At 28.7% G+C, this 23206-nt stretch overlaps 1 protein-coding gene across 1 annotated transcript in view; it reads right to left on the minus strand.

Moving 5' to 3' along the window:
* Window positions 1–23206, minus strand: part of LOC129985122 (uncharacterized) — a 37298-nt gene that overhangs the window by 10602 nt on the left and 3490 nt on the right. The window contains exons 2-8 of the mRNA XM_056095040.1: window positions 21848–21993; window positions 19399–19568; window positions 12142–12253; window positions 6235–6329; window positions 4640–4801; window positions 3330–3423; window positions 1887–1938 (exon numbers count right to left, since the gene is read on the minus strand). Of these exons, the coding sequence (XP_055951015.1) occupies window positions 1887–1938; window positions 3330–3423; window positions 4640–4801; window positions 6235–6329; window positions 12142–12253; window positions 19399–19568; window positions 21848–21993 (831 nt within the window). The remainder of the gene's footprint in view (window positions 1–1886; window positions 1939–3329; window positions 3424–4639; window positions 4802–6234; window positions 6330–12141; window positions 12254–19398; window positions 19569–21847; window positions 21994–23206) is intronic.

Here is a 23206-nt window from a genome sequence, read left to right on the forward strand (position 1 = left end):
AAAAAATTATATTTGGACTGCTTTTAAAAATTTCATTCAGCTTGAAAACAACTGAAAAAGTTTGCAGGATGCGTAGTGGAAAACTGATTCAAAAAATTAAGTACTTTTAAGCACTTTTGAAGCATTCAAGCCCCAAAAATTAAGCACCTTTGTATAAGTACGCACTCATAAGCTGTGTATTTTCTAAGCACAGTATTTTTTTCTGTTTTATAAAGTTTTTATTGAAAAAAAGTCCTTCAAAATTTTAAATGTTTTTTTTCTGTATTTGCACTACATCTTCTATAATAAAATTACACCTTTTTGGAATTGACAGAAGCATAGAAATAATGATTAAAATGAAAAAGTTAGTAAACCAAAAAAAATTAAGTCAATTTTTAAAAGATTAACAATAAAGAACTGTGGGCTTTTTCAACATTTCTTAAAATTAAAATATCAGATGGATACAACATTTTTGAAAATATTGACAGTAATGTAGATGCTCAGCATGACCATAAATTTTGTATCTGATTTGTATATAAGTAACAACAATTAAGATCCAACATGGCTAGGATGAAAAGAGTCAATTTCTCCCTGCACAGACTTTCTATTAAGTAATTTTCTTTGCAATCTTACAAAGGTAAGAACTAAAGCCTTCGTATGGCTGTCATCACACGACTAGCAAAATTGTCATGAAATTGATGATAGAACAATACCATATTTTTGGTTTTTAAAAACACCAAGCCTTGGTGTAAAATTAAAAAAATAATAATAATGCTTCTCATTTTATATCATAGGGAAAAAAAAATACAACGGTTAAAATTTTAGGAAATAGTAAATGAACCTTTAAATTAATTTCCCCCTTTTTTAATAAGGAAATCAATGGAATAAATGTACAAACATTTATAAACATTTTTTTTAAGTTGCATCACACCTTTGAGGAAAATTTTCCTGCCTACTACTGAATGAACTAATTAGATCTATTTTTAGATATTATTGGAAAGAACCCAGAATGAAGAGCAAGCCAATGGTTCTCTTGAATAGCTGAAAACCAAACAGTTGCATGCATCTACAGTCAATAAATCTCAAGAAAGAAAGAAAAGCACCTGGCATGCACCCTTTGTTTCACCGGCCGTTTAGAGCTGTAGATAAAAAGATATTCGTCTTTAAAATATCACATTACCCCATCGTCCAATGTATAATCTTTCATTTCATTCAAACAGTCGGTTGTACTTCAGTAACAGTTAAGATTTCAGAAATGTGAAAATTACTTGCATCAAAATCGAGTATATTTTTGCAAGTATAAAAGTATGTGCATGAATTAAATGAATAGCTATGATTTAGAGTTATTCTGAAAATACTGGCGCTCAAGTCCAGAGATAGTAATTTGAGATTTAAAGCTTTATTCAGCGAGGGATATTGAAATAATCTACAATTAGTCGATTAAACAAGTATTTCCCTTTGTATATACCGCACTGACTTGAGAAATCTCGACTTCTTCGCACGGACGGGCAAGATATAAATTTTTCTTAAGTTCAAAAAAGAAATGTAATTATATTTGCATTCAAGAATTAAGTTTTCGTTTTCAATAGTCTTCATTACGAATTTATACAAAATAAGCAATACTGACTGAATCTATCCACTAAATTATATAGTATATTCTGCAATTTTGTTAAAACCATTATGACTGATGCAGACATAATTTAAATATTAATAAGACAATTTTATATAACCAATTGATACAGACATAATCTTCATTACAAAAATTTTCCTAAATTTACACATATGGAGATATGTTAGTACAAAAACAATGAAATAATTTTAATATAAATGAAACTTTTTTCAATAGTTAAAAATATTAATGAAAATATTAATGATTTAATTTTAAAATTAAAATTAAAAAAACTTACCGTCTTGCCGCTTCAATCATCTTGCTTTTGTTTTCTGTATACAACAACTCAACTAAAAGGATATTAACAATATAATAATTTTAGGTAAAAAGAATATTGCAGTAAATTCTTTATAAGAAATACAAGTTCCATATTGTTGTTTACATTAAAATTTTACTATAAAACTATAGAGATATCTTAAATTATTGCATTTATTAACCCCATAACTTAGATATATTTGAAATATGACTAAGCTAGCTCTAATAGAAAATTAATTTTATATTCCAAACCACAGTAAAAGGGTGTCCCCATAAAATAGCATTTTAAACATCGCAACACACTTCATCTTCTGTCTGATTTGAACGTGTTGATTAAGTTTGATTAAATAGATGAGGTCTAAGCTGACACGAGTCGATTCTTTCCATATTGCGCTTCCTTTTGTCGTGATGCTACCACATAGTATATCCCCATTTGCAGTGTCGGGAAGGTATATATTCAAAATCTTATCAGGTATTCGAAAAATTGATTCGCTTCCATCAGTGGGTCGCAATCCACAGTTTGGAAATCTCGGGGGGTTAACAAAAGGGGCTATAATATCAAGGCCAAAATATAGTGTAGCAATAAAATAACTTAAATTATTAAAAGCTCCAATATGGGAAAACAATATATTTAGGTAAATGAGTTTTGATTTGTTGTGGGGGGAGGGCAATTCTCGTTGCCAATAATAGTATGGCCTATACAAGGTTGATCAAGTCGATAACCTTAAAAGGTTGCAGAAATCACAACTTATACTAAGTAAGTTATTTTAGCATTATTAACTCGTATGTTTCAATGAGTTCACTTCTATAGAGATTTTATTGCTAATTTTATTACTTTTTTGGATTATTGCTAATTTTAGTACTTTTTTGGATTATTGCTAATTTTTGGCCTGTGCTGAGTACATTCGCAACACGAGTTTCGATTATTCAGAAGGAAATAACTCGAAAGCCTTTTCATTCCTTAATATAATCAATAATATAAAAAAAGTTGCAGTTGACAAAAACTTACTGTTCATGTTTAATCTATTCATTGTCCTATTCAAAGCTCGGCACTCTGTTTATTAAAATAATTGAAATGATTTTTTAAAAATTAAAAATAATGTTTATTGAACTGTTTATCAATTATGTGTTTATTAAAACTGATAAATATTTAAACTGAAATTTTACTATTTCCATTTTTTGATTAAAAATTGTTTTCTCTTCATATGCTCATTTTTAAGATACTTTCTCAGTTTCAAACAAAGATAAATTGAACATTTATCGTGATCCCATTAACTTTATCCACATTTGAATAAGCAATAGTAGCATAGAACATATAAATAATATAAATAGTATAAAATAGCATTAGTGCCTAGTATAAGCAAAAAAAAAAAAAATGTTCATGTAATAAAAATGTAATGTAATGTAAGTCAACAAGGATAATTACGTAAAAAGTCGCCTATATTATAATTCGACTCCATTATCAAATCCAGCTTTCGCATCGTTTCTAATACGTCGTTGACCCTCCCGAAATAGGCCACCTATAAAACAAAAATGTAAATTAAAAGTCAAATACTCTAATAGCGTTAATTGGAGATTCTGGAATATTTTTTATACAATCAAGAAAAAAGGCATGCATTCATACACTAATAAAATAAATAAAAAAGGTGAATAAAACAGCTTTTTAACAAGCGTGCATCTAGTTTATTGTAATAAATCTATGAGAATATTACAGTCAAAATTTGATACAGTTATTTAACTTTTAAATTCATCCAATATTCAACAGGAAAATTGGGATATATTCAGCATTTTAAGATAAAATAAATAATTCATTCGTTTGAGGTGTAATTATTATTGTCTCCATTATCGTAAAAAAATAACAGCATTATTTTTCCTAAAAAAAATTTAGTTCAAGGATTACCTTGTATGATAATGATTCAGTCAGTATTTGCTGTCTTATTCATTTATTTAATTGCTTAATTTTATTCCCAAAATGCCATTGTAATTACGTTAGCCAACAAGCAGACGGTATTTAATTTGGAGAGATTTACACATTAAATTGGATTATAAATTAAACCAACATTGTAGAGTTGGTAAATTGTGTTGCGAGTCTGTGATATTACTTTCCAGCACAGTTAATTCCATCGTAGGAAAGTTTTACTATCAGCTCTATTGAATGCTGATCGCATCCCTGATGAATGACATTTAGAAGTAAATCAAATTAGTAAAGGTGAAAATGTGCACCTTGCATTTTTTTGAAATTTTGGTTAATAAAAAATAAAAGTCAAATTCAAGCCGTTTTTCAGCGATAAATTTCAAAAATATTACAGCACAAATATGATTTTTTACATCCCCTTAAAATGCTAAAAAAAAGTTTCTTTAATGATAATTAAGAATTTGATAGTCATGTAAATTTTTAAAGATTACATTGTTGCTCTGAAGAAGAAGGATTCTGTTAATAAACTGTGCAGTTTTCCAAATGAATGAAAGCGGAAGTTAAAAGATGGTTGAAGCGGACATTTACATTTTTAATAATAGTTATGAAGCTATGAATTGATCTCCATTAAAAATGTTCTTGTACTCAATGAACAGAGCATGCGCAGAATAAAAACAAAAGCGGACAATTTGACAGAATCCTAGATATGAAAATATATCAACTATTTAACTGTAAGGAAATATAACTAATATTCCCGATGAAACAGCTAATCGCCAAAGGCGACTATATAATAATAAAAAAAATATCTTTAATGTAATTACCTCTCCGTCACTCACAAGAAGCAACTTATCAAAATGTTTCATAATCTGGGAAGACGGTTGGTGCACTGTAAGTATTATAGTTTTATGATGCTTCACAGCTATCCTTTTCAGACATTTGATTAAGTTTAAGGCATTATGAGAATCCAAGCCGGTAGTTGGCTCCTGAAAAGAAAAATCGGATAATAAGACTGAAATCGCGTGCCATTTATAATTTATTTAGCTTATAAGCGTGGTAAGAACAATATGCAATATAAATAATATGTATAACAATACGTATGCCATGCACTAATCACTACTTAATTTTTCTTACACAAAGCGAATCACCAAAAGTTTTGAACCCGAGATTTCAGGACTAACAAGAGTTCGTAAAACAGATTTGTTTTGGTCTTATGTCTGTCTTTTGTCAGTTACTGAACAAAGTAACATTTTTGAAAGGTAACATTTCCCGTGAACGCGATTGCTCAAAAACGTCTTAAAGGTAGACAGATGAAATTTAGATCCCTAACCTTAATTCATCAAAAATATAAGTATCAAAACAGAACCATTTCTAATAGGCATATTTTATGTAAAAGGAAATTTCAAAGAGACGTGTAAATTTTTAACGTTACCCATAAGTATTATTTGTGCATGCTTTAATAGTATTTTAATTTCATTACCATGATTTCTGATCAAGTATAAAATATTAGGCTTATAAATATTTATTACTTTTTACTACTGCACTAAAAGTGATAATCTGATATTCTAAGTCTTATAATCTATGCTAATAAATATTAGTGAAATCTAAATACTTCACAAAGTAACTAATAGATGGCACCACACGTATTAAATGTAAATTTAATTAAATTAATCGAAAATTAAAAGCTCCATTTTAAAAATATTGTAATATAATCTAGAGTAAATAATGATACAAAATTTCAAAATTCTATGATATTTAGAAATGGGCGAGAAACGAGATTTCATGCTACATTTCAAGTTAAACAAAAACATTTCATGAAACATTTCAGATCAAGTAAAAGCATTTAAAAACAATTTTTAAACTAAAATGTTAATTATAATTTTTTCACCACATTTTAATTTATTTAGGATGATTAAGAACAGGAATATATAATTAATACTGGAATCTGTAATTTTATTGAATAAAATAAATATAATTTCAATAAAAATTAGTTTTAATAAATGCATGGTAATACCATTTTGTATTCAGCAATTGTACAATAAATTGTACGCTATTTTAAGTAAATTAAACGAACGAATTCATATCTGCCTTTTTAATTTTTTTGTTTAAATTTATAATGCCCAAGCCCCCAGAGTGAAATATATGCAATTTTTCTCATTGCAGATGTATTTTATTAAAAATTTAACTATAATATAACTATATACGGAGTGTACTTTCAAAAAGTATGTTATTTTTCTCCCAAGAAATATTAAGAATTATTGACTAGCGCATCTGGTACTTTTTCCACTACTGAATACATAGCCGAAGGGATGATATACGGCTGGTATATTGAATAAATTCCGAATTGCTACCAAGTTTTCGATTGATGCTAAACATCGTAAAACCTTATAACTTTAAAAGAACTTAAAAATCAAGTTACATCAATCAGCAGAATCGGTGCATCACTCATCAACTCGCACATTATGTTGATTCTTTTTTTCTCACCGCCGGATAATCCACACTCAGGTTTTACTCCTAAAAAAAAAAAAAAAAAAAAATTAAAATTATTATGCAAGAGTGTAAAATAGAGCAACATTACAAAAATTCAGGACTGATTATTAATACAAAAATGTAACAGTTTTTCAATATGCAATATAAACGCTGAAAACATTGCAGCATAACATTTATATAATTTATTTAATATTGCACATCATTGAAAAGGAAAGTAAGCGGCAAATCAATGTCATACCCTTACTGATGATTAAATCAATCAAAAAGTATTATAACCTAAGTTTATTGAAATTATTCAACCGTTACTTAGGAGAGAGAGCCTATTGATTTATATGTTTCGGTTTGAGAAATAATAAGGGGTCTTGCATATATTTTTGATGATTAGATTTTGTTACTGTTCTAATAGTACAGTAGACTCCCGATTATCCGCGCCTGTTGTTTTCTTTTTTCCTTTGATTTCTTCAAAAAGGTGCAGTTTTACAGTTATGCTTTTGCAATTACATAATACATTACAGTATTAAATAGTACATATGTATTAATTTTTCTGTGTATCCTTGACGCCTCCAAAGCACTTTTCTGTTTTCATTAACAAAATGCATTTTAAGTTAGTTTTGAGTGATATACTAAAATATTAAGCGTTAATTAAACATTTCCTGCTGTTTATTTTACGTTTTAATGTACATAAAACGATTTTTCAAAGTTGGAATGCCTGTTTTCTCTTTTGCTATACCCGTTTTTAGCTTTTTTCGGATTATCCGCGATTTTTGTTATCCGCGGATAATCGGGAGTGTACTGTATAACGTTACTTTTGGCAGCATTGGGCGAAATTATCGGTATGCATCAATAAATTTCTGTTGGTCCATCTTTTTTCTGTATAAATATGATAATTTAAAAACAAAATGAATTAGATGGACGTAATTTAGATTTTTATGTTAAATACTTATAATAATAATTCTAATATTTTAGCTAATGTTTTTATCACTAAAATCAAATTAGTTAAAGGACTGAATATCGGTTTTTATCTCATTCCGTCCACATGGGAACAATAATTTAAAATAGAGCCAAGCTAAATGAATATAAATTCATTATTTGTCGTTGAATCAAAATTGTATATTTCTATCCGCATTTAAAGGGTTGTTCCAAAATTCAAATTGGACTTTCTCTACAGTGAGACAAAACTAAACAACAAACGTGCAATATTTTGGAACTGCGCAAGAAAACTCCTGCTTATTAGAATTAAGTCTATATGAATGTTCATATAACAAATTTAAATAAAAAAGCTCAATGAAGATGTTTATGTTGCCCAATTTGTAGGTTATGATTTTTTTTTTTTTTTCCTATCTAAATAAAGAGGCATTTTTATTCAATTGATTTTCCCTCAATATACAAAGAAAACAGCTGTTTCGTCAAAAAGATTATTTTAACTTGAACCGCTGCCATTTATTTGGATACAGTGTATTTTTTTATATCCTTAATCGGTGCATATATTTTCCAGCTCGTTGACGGTCACGTCCAAAAGATAAAAATCATGTAACATTTTTTTTTTTTTTTTGCCTGTTTTGTTTATCCACACACAGATTACCATACTCAACGGATGAGGTATAAAATACAATTATTTCGTGACAATAATTGAAAATGAACTTCCGTAAAATTAATCGGTTATTAAATTCGCATCACTGCATAGGTGAATTTTATTATTTATTTTTTAACTTAAGGGTCACATAAGAATTTATTTCTTCTAATATTGGGTTCCAAAGCTATCGGTGGTTAACTACAAAATTATGAAATTGAAAAATCTGATAATAGAAAAGACAATGTTAAATATTTTTATCCGATTTCCAGGAATGCCAATCGGAACATTTTAGTTGCATATGAAGTATAAATAATCAAATGTCTTTCAATAAACCAGAAAGTCTAAAGCAAAACATTTTTTGTAGATATTTTATATATCTCTTAAAAAGAATGTCAAGGCTAGTAGTCTAGCTCCTTTCCAATTCTCGCACTTCCAAGTTCGAAGAATAGCCGATTTAATTTTTAAGAACTTGTCGACACCAACTGCTTTTGGAAATCAAATATACAAATAGTGTCGTGGGAGACGCGAAATATATTTTAAGAACAAACCGAAAAGAATGACATTTACAAGAAAATGCTCTTATGATATAGTAAAATGAAACAAGAGGGCGAAATTCTTGATAATATCAACATGGTCATTTACTCTATGAAATGAATTAAATGAATAAAAAGGTGGGATTTAGGGGATAATAAGTTTTTCCCTTCCATTATGTTTTAAATAAGTTTAAATAAACAAATTGAAAAACATCTTGGGAAGAATGATTGTTTAATGAATAAAAAATATTTCAGATTAATAATTTATTTCGTCAGGTAACCCTTAATATTCATATCAATTTTTAGAAAGGATTAAAGTTAATATGTCAGATTTGGGAAATCGTGTACCTTTAAATTTTTATACTTTGTTAAATACCAATTCTTTTTTTTTCCTTGCTAAATAAGCAAAAATTGTTGGTAAATTAATTTTTTTATAATAAAATGATGCATTATTTTTGGAGTATTTTTTCTCTATTTGTTAAAAAATCTATAAAGACTCTAATACCTCTTTCAAAAAATATTTTTTATTAATCATATGACAAAACACAAATCTACCCTATATTTTTTCAAATTTATAACTAATTTTTAAATAATTTTAAAATGTCCAGCTTTTATTAACTTTTTAACTTGTTAATCTAAATGATACATCTGAAACTCACAAATTCAACATGCTGTCTGTGTGAGAATTATATCAAAAATTTAAATAATTCACCCCAAAATAACTCACAGAAAAAAGGTTGAAAATTGCTCACGGCAACAACATAATTCCACGGTGTGACAAAGTGGACACGAGCACCTCCACATCATAATTTGAAATAGCAATTATAATTTGTAAGTTTAGGGAAATATTAAAATTAATTGAAATTAGTTTAGATGAGCGCATAAAGCTCTAAAGTCAGGAAATTTGATAAATTATTAAATTAATTGATATGATATTATTAATAAAAATGTTTTGTTTATTTATGGGGGAAATAGAGAACTTGAATGGAATTGCATTGCATTATGCGCCTTTTACTATGGGAACTGATTTAATTAGCTGTTTTGATTAGTTTGGAAAAAAAATGCAGAAAATTTCACGCGTGTAGCTCATTGTAGCTATTTAAGGCCGAAACAGAAATAATTTTGAAAAACTAATCTCGTCGAAGACGGCCACGGCAAAGTCTTGACAGTAAAGCTCCGTGAAGTCTCTCCTTATCGGAGATAAGCCCCTGCAGGGGCTAGGCGTCCTGTCAACCCAACCCAACTTTAATCCACCAAATTGGCAACAGAGTCTCCAAGACCTGATAATTAATACAACTTGGCCTTCGCTAAAAGTATACAGATATTAATGTTTGAGTATTATTAACCAAGCTGTAATCTATCGCTTGTTATTTATTAATTATAACATCTTATATTTCATTAAACCCTTCATTCATATTTAGAGTGAACGCAAGTGTCAATATAATCATAGTAACAGTTGGAAATTTACTATTTAAAGAAAGTTGAATTTTTTTTTTTTAAGCGGAAGTATCAAATTATCCTTTTCACAAGTGTTAATCGACACTTATTTAGCGAACTAAAAGCATTGCTTATAAACAACCTTGGAAAGTATACTTTATAATTAAACCAAGAATTTTTAACTAAGCTATAAGGTATTATTTATTATATCGCATTTTATATTTCATTCAACCCTTCATTCATCCTTCATATTAATACAGACACTTGCACCACTCTAAGCATAATAACAGCTGGAAGAATACTTCTTAAAAAACATTGAATATATTTTAAATCGGAAGAAAAGCACTGCTTATAAGCAACCTTGGAAAGTATGCATTATAATTAGACCACACTACCAGCTGAAGAATGTAGGGAGCCTCCGGCATCTATTACTATTCAGCAACTTAGTTGCCATTTCTCTGACAGCGAACAGGTGATATCGGGAATTAACTCCCGAGTTAGAAACACTCGGGAAACTACCGCACTTTCTAAAATGCGAATGATTGATCACAAACAAGAGAAGAAAAAAATCCGCGGTAAAGAGATATGCCTGGCGACTTCCTCGATCTATAATGGATCTCATAAACAAGCTCTTGGCAACACTCCATGGATCTTGGAGGCCATTGATCCAAGAAAACAGCTGTTTAGCGACGTTTGACATTCGACATGCGATTCCAGTGCAAAAGATGCAATTGTCTCTTCAGCTAGCTATGCGAGTTCAGCGAATGTAAACAGGCGCTTTAAAAGACAGCGGTCTACTTTGGTGGCTTTGGCTGTAAGTGCCAATTTTAAGGGAGGTGATGATTTTTTTGTATCCTCAAACAATTAATACTTTGTTTAATAATTTATGTCGACTCTTAAACTTAATCCCGTAGACATTTGACAGCTGAAACTCGTCATGTGGCAGATGAAACGAATTTAATTTGCTCCTGCTTTTATATATATTTCTGTCCATCAGGAAATTAAGTCTGTCCATATGCAAAAAGTGGCATCTAATTAGGTTTAAGGTAAAGTGAAATTGCGAATAACTTAAATTTTTTTCATGTATCAATTTTAATTGCATTGATGCGATGTGGTAGTTGTGTAAAAAAGTAAATATAAAGAAACGGAAATTATGTTATTAAATTAGTAAAAATTAATGGGAAAATATTATTAACATAAGCACTCATCATAATTATAGCGAAGAAAGTTACTAAACTAATTTCTTAATTGCACGCGTTTGAAAATTATTATTACTATTAAATATTTTAAATGGTTTAATCGTTAACATGTATTTAGAAGCTAGGGAGTGACCTTTATAATTAGAAAAAAAAATATATTAGAGTAAGTACCCAATTATACACATGCAATATCTGAGGTTCTATAAAATAGCATATAATATAAAGGCTATACCATATATATAATGGTATATGGTAAAACTTTCAGGTAATTGATTCTTAAACTACAACTTCCCAATAATTTTTTTAACTTATCAGAAGATTTTAAAACATTTATCTATATATATCTCATGACCATTACAATAAGAATGCTTACCACCTAACCGGGACAGTATGCCTTGCACCCCAGGACCCTCGGTCAAGAAAGCAGATATGGGCACTGTAGGCCTTGGCCCACATGGGCTGTCGTATACTGAGTTAGAGTACTCAGAATTTTTTTTTATTATTATTATTTACTTAAGTACAGGGATGAGACATTTTTGCTTTTCCAATTTCACTCTTATAATGACAAGATCATGATATAATACTTAACTTTAGCCCAATCAAGGTGGCAATAAAAATTCATTATTTTTATCATAAAACAATGTAAATAAAGAATCTAGAAAGTTAATTTTTTTAAATGAATAAAACTGAACTTATTAATTCATTTTTAAAATTTTCATTCCAGATAAGAAACGAATTTTCCCTAAAAGAAAAAAAAAAGTGTTCTCTGCAGTCGCAAAATAGATTAACTGATTTTAACACCTTCTAAGATGTCGAGAGCTAACTTCCTATTCTCAAAGTCAGATAACTCATTTTTTGTGCGAATATTTACTTAAAAAATGATTTCATTGACCATGTTCAGTATGCCTAGTATCAGTAGTATACGTAGATGTTAAAAAGCATCTGGGTATATTACTGATAAATTTTTGAAATAAGCATTTAGCAAAAATATGCAGTAAAATAAACACCTGGGCATATTTTTAAAGAAGTGTCTTCTATTTTGCTACTTAGCCATATAATCGTCAGACAAAAAAAAAAGAAAAAAAAAAACTTACTTGTTTTTAAAAGTTTCGGATTATTCATATTAAAACTTTCCACAATAAAATCCACATATTTCATTTTTTCTTGATGCGTCATCCTGCTTGGTAGTCTTAAATTAGCATGAAACTGAAATGGACATATAAATTAACAGGAGTGATATTATATATTCGTGATATTATTCAACAATTCATTACTATTATAACAATAATAACTAATATATAACTTGGCTTGTTTGAAATGAGGGTATAGTTTTAAATTCAAGTTAAGAAAAATGATTCTGCACATGAGAATAGGGAAGAAAAAAGTGACAATAATGGTAGTAAATATTTTAATAATTAAAAATTTTAATGGATAATACATAAAATAATTTAAATATATTAGTTATTTTGGATGTATTATATTATTTGAATACATACTCTCCTAAAAGTAAAAAATTTTTAAATTATTGGAAAGATAATTTCAAAATGTAATTTTAGAGAAATTTTAAATGAACATCAAACCACTTTGAATCATTGACATGATTCACTTATTATATCACTTAGAATCTCTTACATAATTCACTTATTTTATTACTTTGATTTGTGAGGTTTTTTTGGCGAAAGAGCCATATTTGGCCAAGCAGCGACATTTTATTACTTTGAATCGCTTATTAAATTTTGATTTCAGCAAATATTAATTGGAAGTTTTATCACGTCAGCTTAAACTAAAAAGTTCAAAATTTACAGGACCTGATAGAAAATTAGAAAGACACGTAGTATAAAGTTCTATATATAAGGTTTTGTGGTTCTACATCATACACACACACACACTGGAATTTGAAATCATAAATTTGAAGCTTAAAAATATTGTGCTGAAGGAGCTATTAAAAGAGTCCAAGTTACATGGAATATTTAATTGAAAATTTTGGCCAACATTAATACTGGTGGATCAGCCTGGCCATCTAAAAGTGGCTGGTTATACAATAAAATTTCAAACTAAAGTGCTAACTTGCATGTAATGCGCTTTTCAAAGTTAAGAAAAAATTTGCAGGTTTAATTGAGTGCATTATATAACCTCAAGTGAATTAAGGGACTGAAATTCACCAATGAGAATATATATTTAAAAAAACCTGGCAAATTAATAAAATTTTTAGTCCAAATTAAACAGAATTAAAAAGAAATTCTAACTTTAGATGATAATTTAGCATAGTTTTTAAAAAAATGAAGGAGGAAGAGGAAGAGAGTTTTATTAACCGAAGCTTTTTAATTCGTAATTTTCTTACAAACCAAGTTCTTTCATGGAGGTTTAACATTTTCGCAATTAATACTTTAAAGTTGGATTGTTAGTACATTCCTTTTTTCAATAGGTATATATACTTTATAGATACTTTTCTGTTCAATTTTTTTTCGCGTGTATATCAATATCGCGTCGTTTCTAATTGTATTATTTTAATTCAGTCCTCTAGTAATCCGAGTTTATTTTATCGTTAAATGTAAGCATCTCATTTCATCTTTCCTTTCACCCCTATTTTGACTAATTAAATCCATCCTAACGCATACGAAAAGCGCGGAGGGTTTCAGAATCCGTTGTCAAACAATATAAAGATAATTTTTTTTTTCAAAACATAAAACAAACAAATGACATCCCAACATGTGTTTTTATATTAAACTTGCAGATCAAGAAAAATATGAAACTGCCAGTTGAAAAAATCTATTTAAACTTGAGCAAAGAATGAAAAAAAAAAAAGAAAATTTAATTAAAATGAATTTAAAAATTTCTTCGATAAAAACGTTACGTCACAAAAGTATCTATTTTTTATTTACTAATAATTAAATTTTGATTTGCCTTATTCAATAAATAATTTAAGATACACCGAAGGGCAGGCATCGTTGAGCAATATATGATAATCTACGAAATACACGGTAATTATAAGGAGATCGCACTATCTATAATTCAGCGTTAATAATATTATTAATTATAACAAAATAACCATAATATTAAATATAACAAAATAACCTTAATTATTGGTTATTTTGTTATATCTAGAGCTAATTATCGCACTCGTTCGGAACTAATAGGAAAAAAATCTGCTGAATCCTCAAAATAAAGAATTTTGAAGAATATTAAAGAATAAAAATAAAGGATAAAAATCTGAATCAAGAATTTGATAACAAATTTTATAGCAAATCAGGTCAAAGTTCAGGAAAAAAAGTACTAAAGTACTGAGTTACTCTAAAATTATTTCCTCTACAATCCATTCTTATCGAAGAATGAAATTACAAACGGAAGGCTTTCAACATCAGCTGAAATGTCTATTAATAGTGTCGCATAAATAAACAGTCCTCCGTTGAAACAAATATAATGAAAAGGCGTGGTAACAAATTGGATATACTTTGTTTTCTAAATGAATGGTTTATTATTTTTTTTAATTGTTAAAAACATGCCCATAATTTTTCGCCATTGTGGCAAACAAAAGCTTGACCCGGTTTCAACTGATTTATATGAACATTCATCGGAAATTGGAACTACTTTGAAGTTTCAATATTTATTAATCACATAGAAAGTGAACTTTAGAGCATGATTAAGAAATATGTTAGGTAGCTTTTTTTACTTTCTTGTATTGGTAATATGCAAAGTAATACAATACAGATTAAATTTAGTATATGGTTTTTACGCAACACTTGTAAATTTTTAACGGATTTTTAACTAAATATATTTAGAAGAAATTTGGCTGTCTGAATATAAGTTAACACGATAATACAAAACGAAGAGAGCTAGATAGATAAAATTAAGTATATAAATTTAAGGCTTTGATTATAAATATTACAACCAACTTTAAAGAACTATTTGTATAGTTTAAATATGTAAAAAATATTACTCTTGATTAATATGTAATCATATAATCTTAAAAATATTGATGTTTTAAATGAAAAATATTGAATTTAATTTTAACTGAAAAAAATATCACACTATTATTTTTAAAATTTATCCTTTGTTAAAATTTACAGCTTATGAAATTAAATTCTTAGAACTTAAGTAACATAGATTTGAAAATGCCTTTATTTTATTCCTTTAAAGATACCCGAATATTTAGAAATTTATAAATAATATGGACTAAATATGGAGTGTTTTTTTAAAAATATTGAGAACAAACAGATCAGTTTATTTTCAGTTCTTATTTAACATACTTGCAAAAAAGAACCGAATTTAACATGGCCTGTGGGACATAATTGGCGTTTTTGATATAAATTAATTTGCTATTCATTTTATGCATCTTAATCATTTAACAATTTATTTTCTTTCACCATATTTTACAAGCAAATTTAATTCAAAACAATATTTTTTAAAATAATTTCAACGTCAATTGCTTAAGCCCTTTACTTGTAATTTTATATTAAGTTAAGTAATTCTTGTCGAAATAAAAAGCACAATACACGAGTAAAATAAATAAAGATAATATGCTATATCTTGATTTTGAATTCAATATTATTTGCCTAAACTCATGTTATTATCAATTTTATATACAATAAATTCTTTTAAGATAATTTAAGAAATTAAAAAAATACTGTTTATGTGATAAATATCGCTTCTTACATCGTTCAGATGAAATGCAATAGTTAACCTTCGATCTTATATCTATCATATGCCTAGGTCAGTAACCTTACAATTCTTATAAATGTTTATTTTCAGCGTAAAACATGATAAATGAGTAAACATTCTCCCCTGTCAGCATAAAGACACTTTAATAAAAAATGATTGCTCACGTCTTGATCGGATTGTTCGAGAGATGGGTTTTATCAACAGCAAATATAACTATCGCAATATGTTATGTCAAATGTGTTCCGAAAAAAGATTGCTTTTTTATTTGCTTATGCCTAAACAGAGCCATTTAAGCGTTTGTTTATTTTGATCACAGTATAATAAAGCATGTCTATTCTATTTTTTGAAAAATTCGGGGAAGAAATTGGGCTTGAACATGATAAAATAATTTTTAGAATTAAAAACGGCAACAGAAATTTGATATTTATAGTGATTTTTGTGGTTTGAGTGGTGATAATTATCACAATTGATTTGCTAAAAACTTTAAAAATGATTATTTCTACTAATAATAAAGATGATATATGTGTGTTTGCTGACATTCTACAAGCTCGATTGCTTGTCGTAGAACCTTCAAACTTGGCATATATGTACATTGGAGGGTGGGAATATGCACTTCAGCGCCATTTGTTTTGAAATTTTGTTAAATAAAAAAAGTTAAGCCAGATTTCGGTGTTTTCCCATACTATTGCACAAAATTTTTTTACCGTTTTAAAATTTAATACGATTGCCTTTTTAATTGTATCAATTTAATAGACATGCAAATTTTTGCTAAATTTGGAATTTTGCTATCTTTGGTAATACAAAGTACAGATTATTTAACTAATTAGAAAAAATTAGAAACAATTCAATTTTTAAAAATCAAAATAATTTTATAGACTTAAATAATTTTATAATTATAGATTTATAATATTTAAAATATTATATTATACAGGACTACGGTAATTTAAATATTATGTCATATAGAAAAAAAATTAGTCTATTTTATTGGTAATACAAGGTACAGCTTATTTAACTAATAGAAAAAAAACTTAAATTTACTTGTTTTAAATCAAATGTGATCTTTTTATAGATTACATTTAAATATTATATTATACATGATTCTAGTAGTTATAATAATTTAAATATTATATTGTACAGGAAAAAACTAATCTATTTCTATTATTGGTAATGCAAGATACAGATTTAATTAATAGAAAAAAATCAAAAACAAAATTAACTTTTTTTAAAATTAAAATAATTTTTGTAGATTAGATTTAAATATTATATTATTCAGGGGTGTTTGTGGGACCCCAAAAAATCCCCTGAAACTTTTACGGACTTACTACCGACATTTTGGAGTTTCGAGAAGGGGGGGGGGAAATAAAAAATTACGATTATGAAGTATTGAATGACCTAATTATAAAAGTTCAATGAATTACTTTTTTTGCAAAATTAAGACCTTTGAACCCAGGTCACGTGATCGCACATCTGGTCGAACGAAGTCTCTCCTTTTTTTTTTCTACCGCGCCTACTTGCCGAAAAGAATCCAGAAGAGAATGTCCGAGAACCGGGGGAATGAGTCATAACTCGCAATAAGGAAAGAACAAAAAAGAAGTTTTTTCCCCCTTTTCACGCATTATCACTGACTTTGGGGAAAGAAAGGAAAAGTTTTCACCACACACACTGACCTTGCGTTTTCTGCTTTCAAAGCAAACAAAATTACCCAGATCAAAATAAATAATTCATTATTATTCCTACTTCCTTTTGAACGACGATCCCCGGAATTTCCGGGTATCGAAGTTCAAAATCCCCGGAATTCCGGGGTTTCCTCGGAGCACAAACACCCCTGTATTATACAGGAATATAATAATTAAAATATTGTATTATACAGGAAATTCTATTTCTATGATTAGTAACGCAAGTAATGTAGATTTAACAAACGAAAAAATTTTCACCAAGAGAAGCTTTGGTCTCAAATTAATCAAAATAATTTTATAGAATACATTTAAATATTAAATTCATATTATCAACAAAAAATTCGAATTGCCTATTGAATAAAAGTTGATATTGATTTTTTTCTGTATTAGAAGCTTCAGCCAAAATTTAATTATCGTAGTATTTTGGTAAGATTTAAGCTTATTTTATGATTACTAATTATTTTAATTACTAATCATAAATTATTTGTATAATTTTAGATAATATTACAATAATGAACGATAAAATGTCATGCACTCTACAATGCTTAAATACTAATGGGATCTTATTAATCAAATGGTAAATCAGTAGCCTAAGGTTTTAATTAAATACTTTCCAATTAAATTACATCAGTTGTTCAAAACGCATAATGTAATATCTTGCTGTTCTAATACACAGCAGAATATGGAAATATTCATGCATATAAAAATAAATTTAAATTACAAAAATACTTTCAGAATTATAAAACTTACTTCCAGGTGCATGGATCGCTGGATTTTTCCAATGCATTTTCAGCGTAATGTCGAAACATCTCACAGTAAAGAGATGTCAGTTAGTATAAATGCCTACTCTATCAATAAGTTTTCCAGAACATTCCCATGTCCCATAAACCACCATCTGCCTCACGACCTACTTTATAACTTTAAATCGTTATAAAAGATCTTCAATAAGAAAAAAGATCAAAAGGGTTTTCTTCACGGAAAAATAATTAAAACCGTTAATAAAATTTTTTAAATTGAGGGGTGAGCTTTTATAGATTTTTTTTAATTTTTAATTTTATTTATTTATTTTGCTTTTTTTAAATAAAAAATGATATGTTACTTGTAATATATGCATGGAAATGCCCCTTAACCCTTTTTTAAGGGGCGATAAATATCTTACCACCGTCTTAAAATATCTTGCAAACATTGTAGCACTAAAATTAATAAGAAACAGACAAATTTATCATGTTCAGCATGTAATGTTCCATTGTGTTCAGTTCCTTGTTTTATGTTTTTTTCCCCAGAATAATTCAAAATACTTCATTTGGTAATTTACATTGCGTTATGTTTTCTTACCACTTATTTCATGTGTAATTAATATACTTTAAATTTTGAAATAAGTAAATAGTTTTACAAAAATGCATATTTATTTGTGAAGTTACTTGTATTTCAAATTTTTTCTATTCAATATAAATCATTGAAATGTCATTGCTTGGATTGGGAGGTGGAAAATATGTTACCACCCCTGTTATAAACATTAAAAATATACCTTACTTGATTATAAATGAGTCATTTTTTGGTCACAATTTTCTCTAATTATAGCGTAAAATGTAAATTTTGAAAGAAAACTGCTGTGCCCGTTAAGGGGTTAAACGTCATTTCAAACGCATTTTAATACAAGTGCAAAATATCCATCTGGCTTATTTTTATTTACTGACAAATAAACATTTTTGTCCATTACTGGAGTTGCTCTTTAATGATATTAGCAAATTCTCAAGAACCATTCAACTGGATGACAACATCCACATTTTTTTCTTCAGATAATTTCTCATTAGATTTCATTTTTGGTAATTTCAAATAATACACAATTAAACACAATTCTATACTGGGCTCTATAATAAATCATTCTTTTCCCGATTTTATTCCCAACATTTACTTCATGCTTTTATATTGAATGGTTATTAAGTATTAAACATGAAATGAATGCTTTGGAAAACAAGAATATTGTATTTAAACATCCTTTTAAAAGTAAAATACCTCCAATAGGCCTCTGACGGTCAGACCCGAACAAAACAATTCATCTTGCCGAACGTAAGCTATACGGCGTCTCAAATCCTTATTCAGAACTTCACCGTTCAAGGTAATCACCCCGCTGTCGGTTTTCTGAGCCCCAAAAAGGCAATTGAGTAGAGTCGTTTTTCCAGAACCTGAAAGATTTTAAAAAAGATTTTTGCCTTAAATGATACAAAAAACATGGCAGAAAAAAAATTAAGGAAGTGAATGTTTTATTTAGTTATTAGAATGTCCCGTTTTTAAAGCAACACTAGGACTGTTTTGGGACGGACCTCATCATTTTGAACTACGGTTTAGAAGACGAGGACGAAATCTAAGTTAGCACCCCTCTCTGCAAACTTCCACACCACAACAGCTGGAGGACGTTTGGCCCCGACAGATTTAGAGTGCACCAGACCCGCTTACACGACGGGCCTCGAGCCTGAAACCCTCCGATTCCTAAGCCAAGACCTTACCACCGGGGCACGGAGGCCCAAGGAATTCGGGAACTTTTAGTTTGATGAATACTGAAGTTACAAAAAAGACGATAAATGCATCATGTGCTTTTGTCATCAACGTTCCTTTTTCAAATTTCTATACCACATCAATGGAGGATATTAACGTCCCGTTTTAAAGCAACACACTAGAGTTATTTTGGGACGGACCTCGTAATTTTGCACAGCGGTCAGATGACGAAGATGGCACCTGAGCTGACACCCCCTTTCCAAGATTCAGCACCGGTGGAAGCGGGTCTTGAATCTAGAACCTTCCGCTCTCGAAAACGAGATTTTCCCGTCAAACCATCGTGACCCTGAATGCTTGTTTTACTAAATATATAAATATAGAATTTATTATTAAAATACGATTTTTTTTTAAAACACTCATCTGGAAATCCTCTGGTTTGACATCCATTGAATTGTAATTTCTTAAAACCAGACTATAACGGTTTTGCCCATATTTAGCTTCTTCATAGTATCATCGTAGAGCTTTTTATTGAGGACGAAGTGAATATATGAATCCATCGATCAAGGCTAGAATTCATAATTCCGGCATTTTAGATTGGTACACTTTACTTATTCTTTTACTCATTTTAATTTATGCATGAATATAACTGAATTTTCTTAGTGTATGCGCTAGTGATGAATGTTTCGGACGGAGCACCTGGACTCTGGGGTCTAACATCTCCATCATGCGATAGTTATTTTGTTTGTACTTAGTTAAAAATATTGCTTTTAAGCCTGGATATTATTAATTTCTTTTTCTTAACTAAACTACCAGATAAACTGTGAGGGAATTATTATTTAACGACATGGTATAATTCATTTTTTTAAATCTTTTCACTTCACGCACAGATACATAAACTCGCAACTTTAGTACAGTGGGGGAGCTTGTTTTTGAATTGAGAAATATGTGAAATCGCCACATTACACTTTCTAGTTTTACAGTGGCCAAAAAAAATTTAAATTTTTCTGAAAACAACAATTTACAAGAAATATGGGGGATACTTCTTCAACACTGAAGAAATAAGATAAATACAAATATATATTTGAAATATTTAATTACAAAAATTTAAAAGATTTCAGTTTCGATAAATTTAAAAAGCAAAACTTTTTTCTAAATGCAAAATTTTATTCAAATCGTTAGAAATGTTTCCGAGATGCACGAGATAAATAATTTTTATATATGCAAGAATTGCTCGTTTAAAGTTGTAAGATGAATGTTATGGAATGACGCAATCAATCATTTTCTCAATGTCATAACCAGACGGAGCCACTCGTATGAATTCGAAATTCAATTAAAATAAAGCAATCAGTTGCTAATCAAATTCTGATTGTAACGCACAGCTGTGCAGAATTTCTTTACTTGATAAGTAAAAGCATGTAATAAGCAAAAATTTAGCAGCAATGATTTAATTGGTTGCATGAAATCTTGGATGGATTGTGAAAATTATAAGGTTTAGAAACAAAGTGTCTTTAATTATTTATATCAAGATTACTGAAGTTAATAAATCGCCTTTGAGATCCTTTATTTGGGCGCAATATACCCAGGCAATACTCATTTACACACTATACATTTGCAAGTATTTGAAAAGTTATAATTGAATATCATCTGTGATACGTAGTTTTAAATATTGCTAAACACCTGATGTACATAGTATTTTCATAACTCAGACACAAAAAAATATTGAATTAATTTTGAAAATCATACGATATAATTAGTAAGTGAAATTTTCTCATTAAATCATCATCAGACAATACACAGTGCCATCTATCGAATTCTGAGAAAAATATTGTGAAATTAATAAGTCATTTTAATAATACATGGCATTACTACAAATTATTCTTTGATATAATTTTGTAATGCGTCCAAAAATTCTGAAGACGCCATATATGTCACCCCCCCCCCTTTTTGTAAATATATATATTAAGCTTACCACTTGGTCCCATAATAGATAGCAGCTCGCCAGGCCCTGCACTCCCAAATACCCCATTTAGAATGCTGGATACATGGATGTCTTTGAAGGACACCGTAACTGGCAAATTAAATGAGGTATAATCGCCAAGTGACTCCTCGTCGATCCTATAAAAAAAGGAAGTTAAATTACAATTTTATTCTGCTAATATATTATTGAAATATATTTTATATCAATATTTTGTCAATTTCAGAGTAATATATTCATGAAATATCCAAGTATTTTGAATATTGTCATTTCCGAAAGTAACTGGTTTTACATCTGTATGACTTACAGATGTTCAATTTTAATTTATTTCTGCTAATGAAGAACAGAAAATATTGAGCTTTATATATATAAAAAACAAGGAGAAAAATCGTTTCATCATTTATTACAATTGTAAATTTAGAAACGAAGTTCGCTTTACAATATATATTCAAAACAGTAAAATCCTTTTAATAGTGCTATAGTTTCCCACTATTAACATTTAAAACGATGAAACCTTTTTAATTTAAAGTAAATAGAAGCAATTTCTTTGCATCCGTTGATAATTTATAGACTTACAGTTTACATCTTAATTAAAATCTCGTCATAATCCTTATTAATGTCCTTAGTTTAAAAGATTTATTCTCTTAATTTCCAAGAGCGATTTTTAATTTCTGTTGACTTGAAAATGACATTAAATTCAGTGTTCTGAACATGAATTTGGAAAAAAATTTATCATGTGAGAACATGATGTTGTTTTGCTTTGAGGTTTTTGAAGCCTCAAAATGCATAGGCAACAAAATGGCGATTTATCGATTTTGAGGCATCAACTTTCGCTTTTAGGGTTATTAGAAAATAATGCAGAAAGTTGTCCCATTTGACAATTTATCGCCAATTAAAGTTGCAACTCGATTTCCAAATTATTCATTCTCTGAATTCTTACGAATTCTCAAATAATTTAATTCATTTACCAATTTAAACCGGATTGGAACAATAACGGGGCTATCAGATCACGCATTCGTCGATATTTATAAAAACGATGTGTTTTTTGGGGGGTTTTTTCCCATCTCAAAATCAATCAATCACCAAAACTTTGTCAGCTAGAAAAATTGAAAATGAAAGTTTAAAACAATTTATATATGTAATGATATTTTAAAACTCTTTCTATTCCAAATTAATTCCCAAAGCTTCATCGTAATTTAGCCCATATCAAAGTCATTCTAAAATATTCTCTTATTTCCTGATCCCGTTCCACTTTTCTATTTAATTAATACAACAAAAGTTGTGTGAAAATACTTTCGCCAGTGGTTCCCACGCTCCGAGTGAAGGGTCAGAAAATTGTCCAGCAAACACATT

Source organism: Argiope bruennichi, chromosome 9, assembly GCF_947563725.1.
Source record: "Argiope bruennichi chromosome 9, qqArgBrue1.1, whole genome shotgun sequence".
In the NCBI taxonomy this organism is placed as follows: Eukaryota; Metazoa; Arthropoda; class Arachnida; order Araneae; family Araneidae; genus Argiope; species Argiope bruennichi.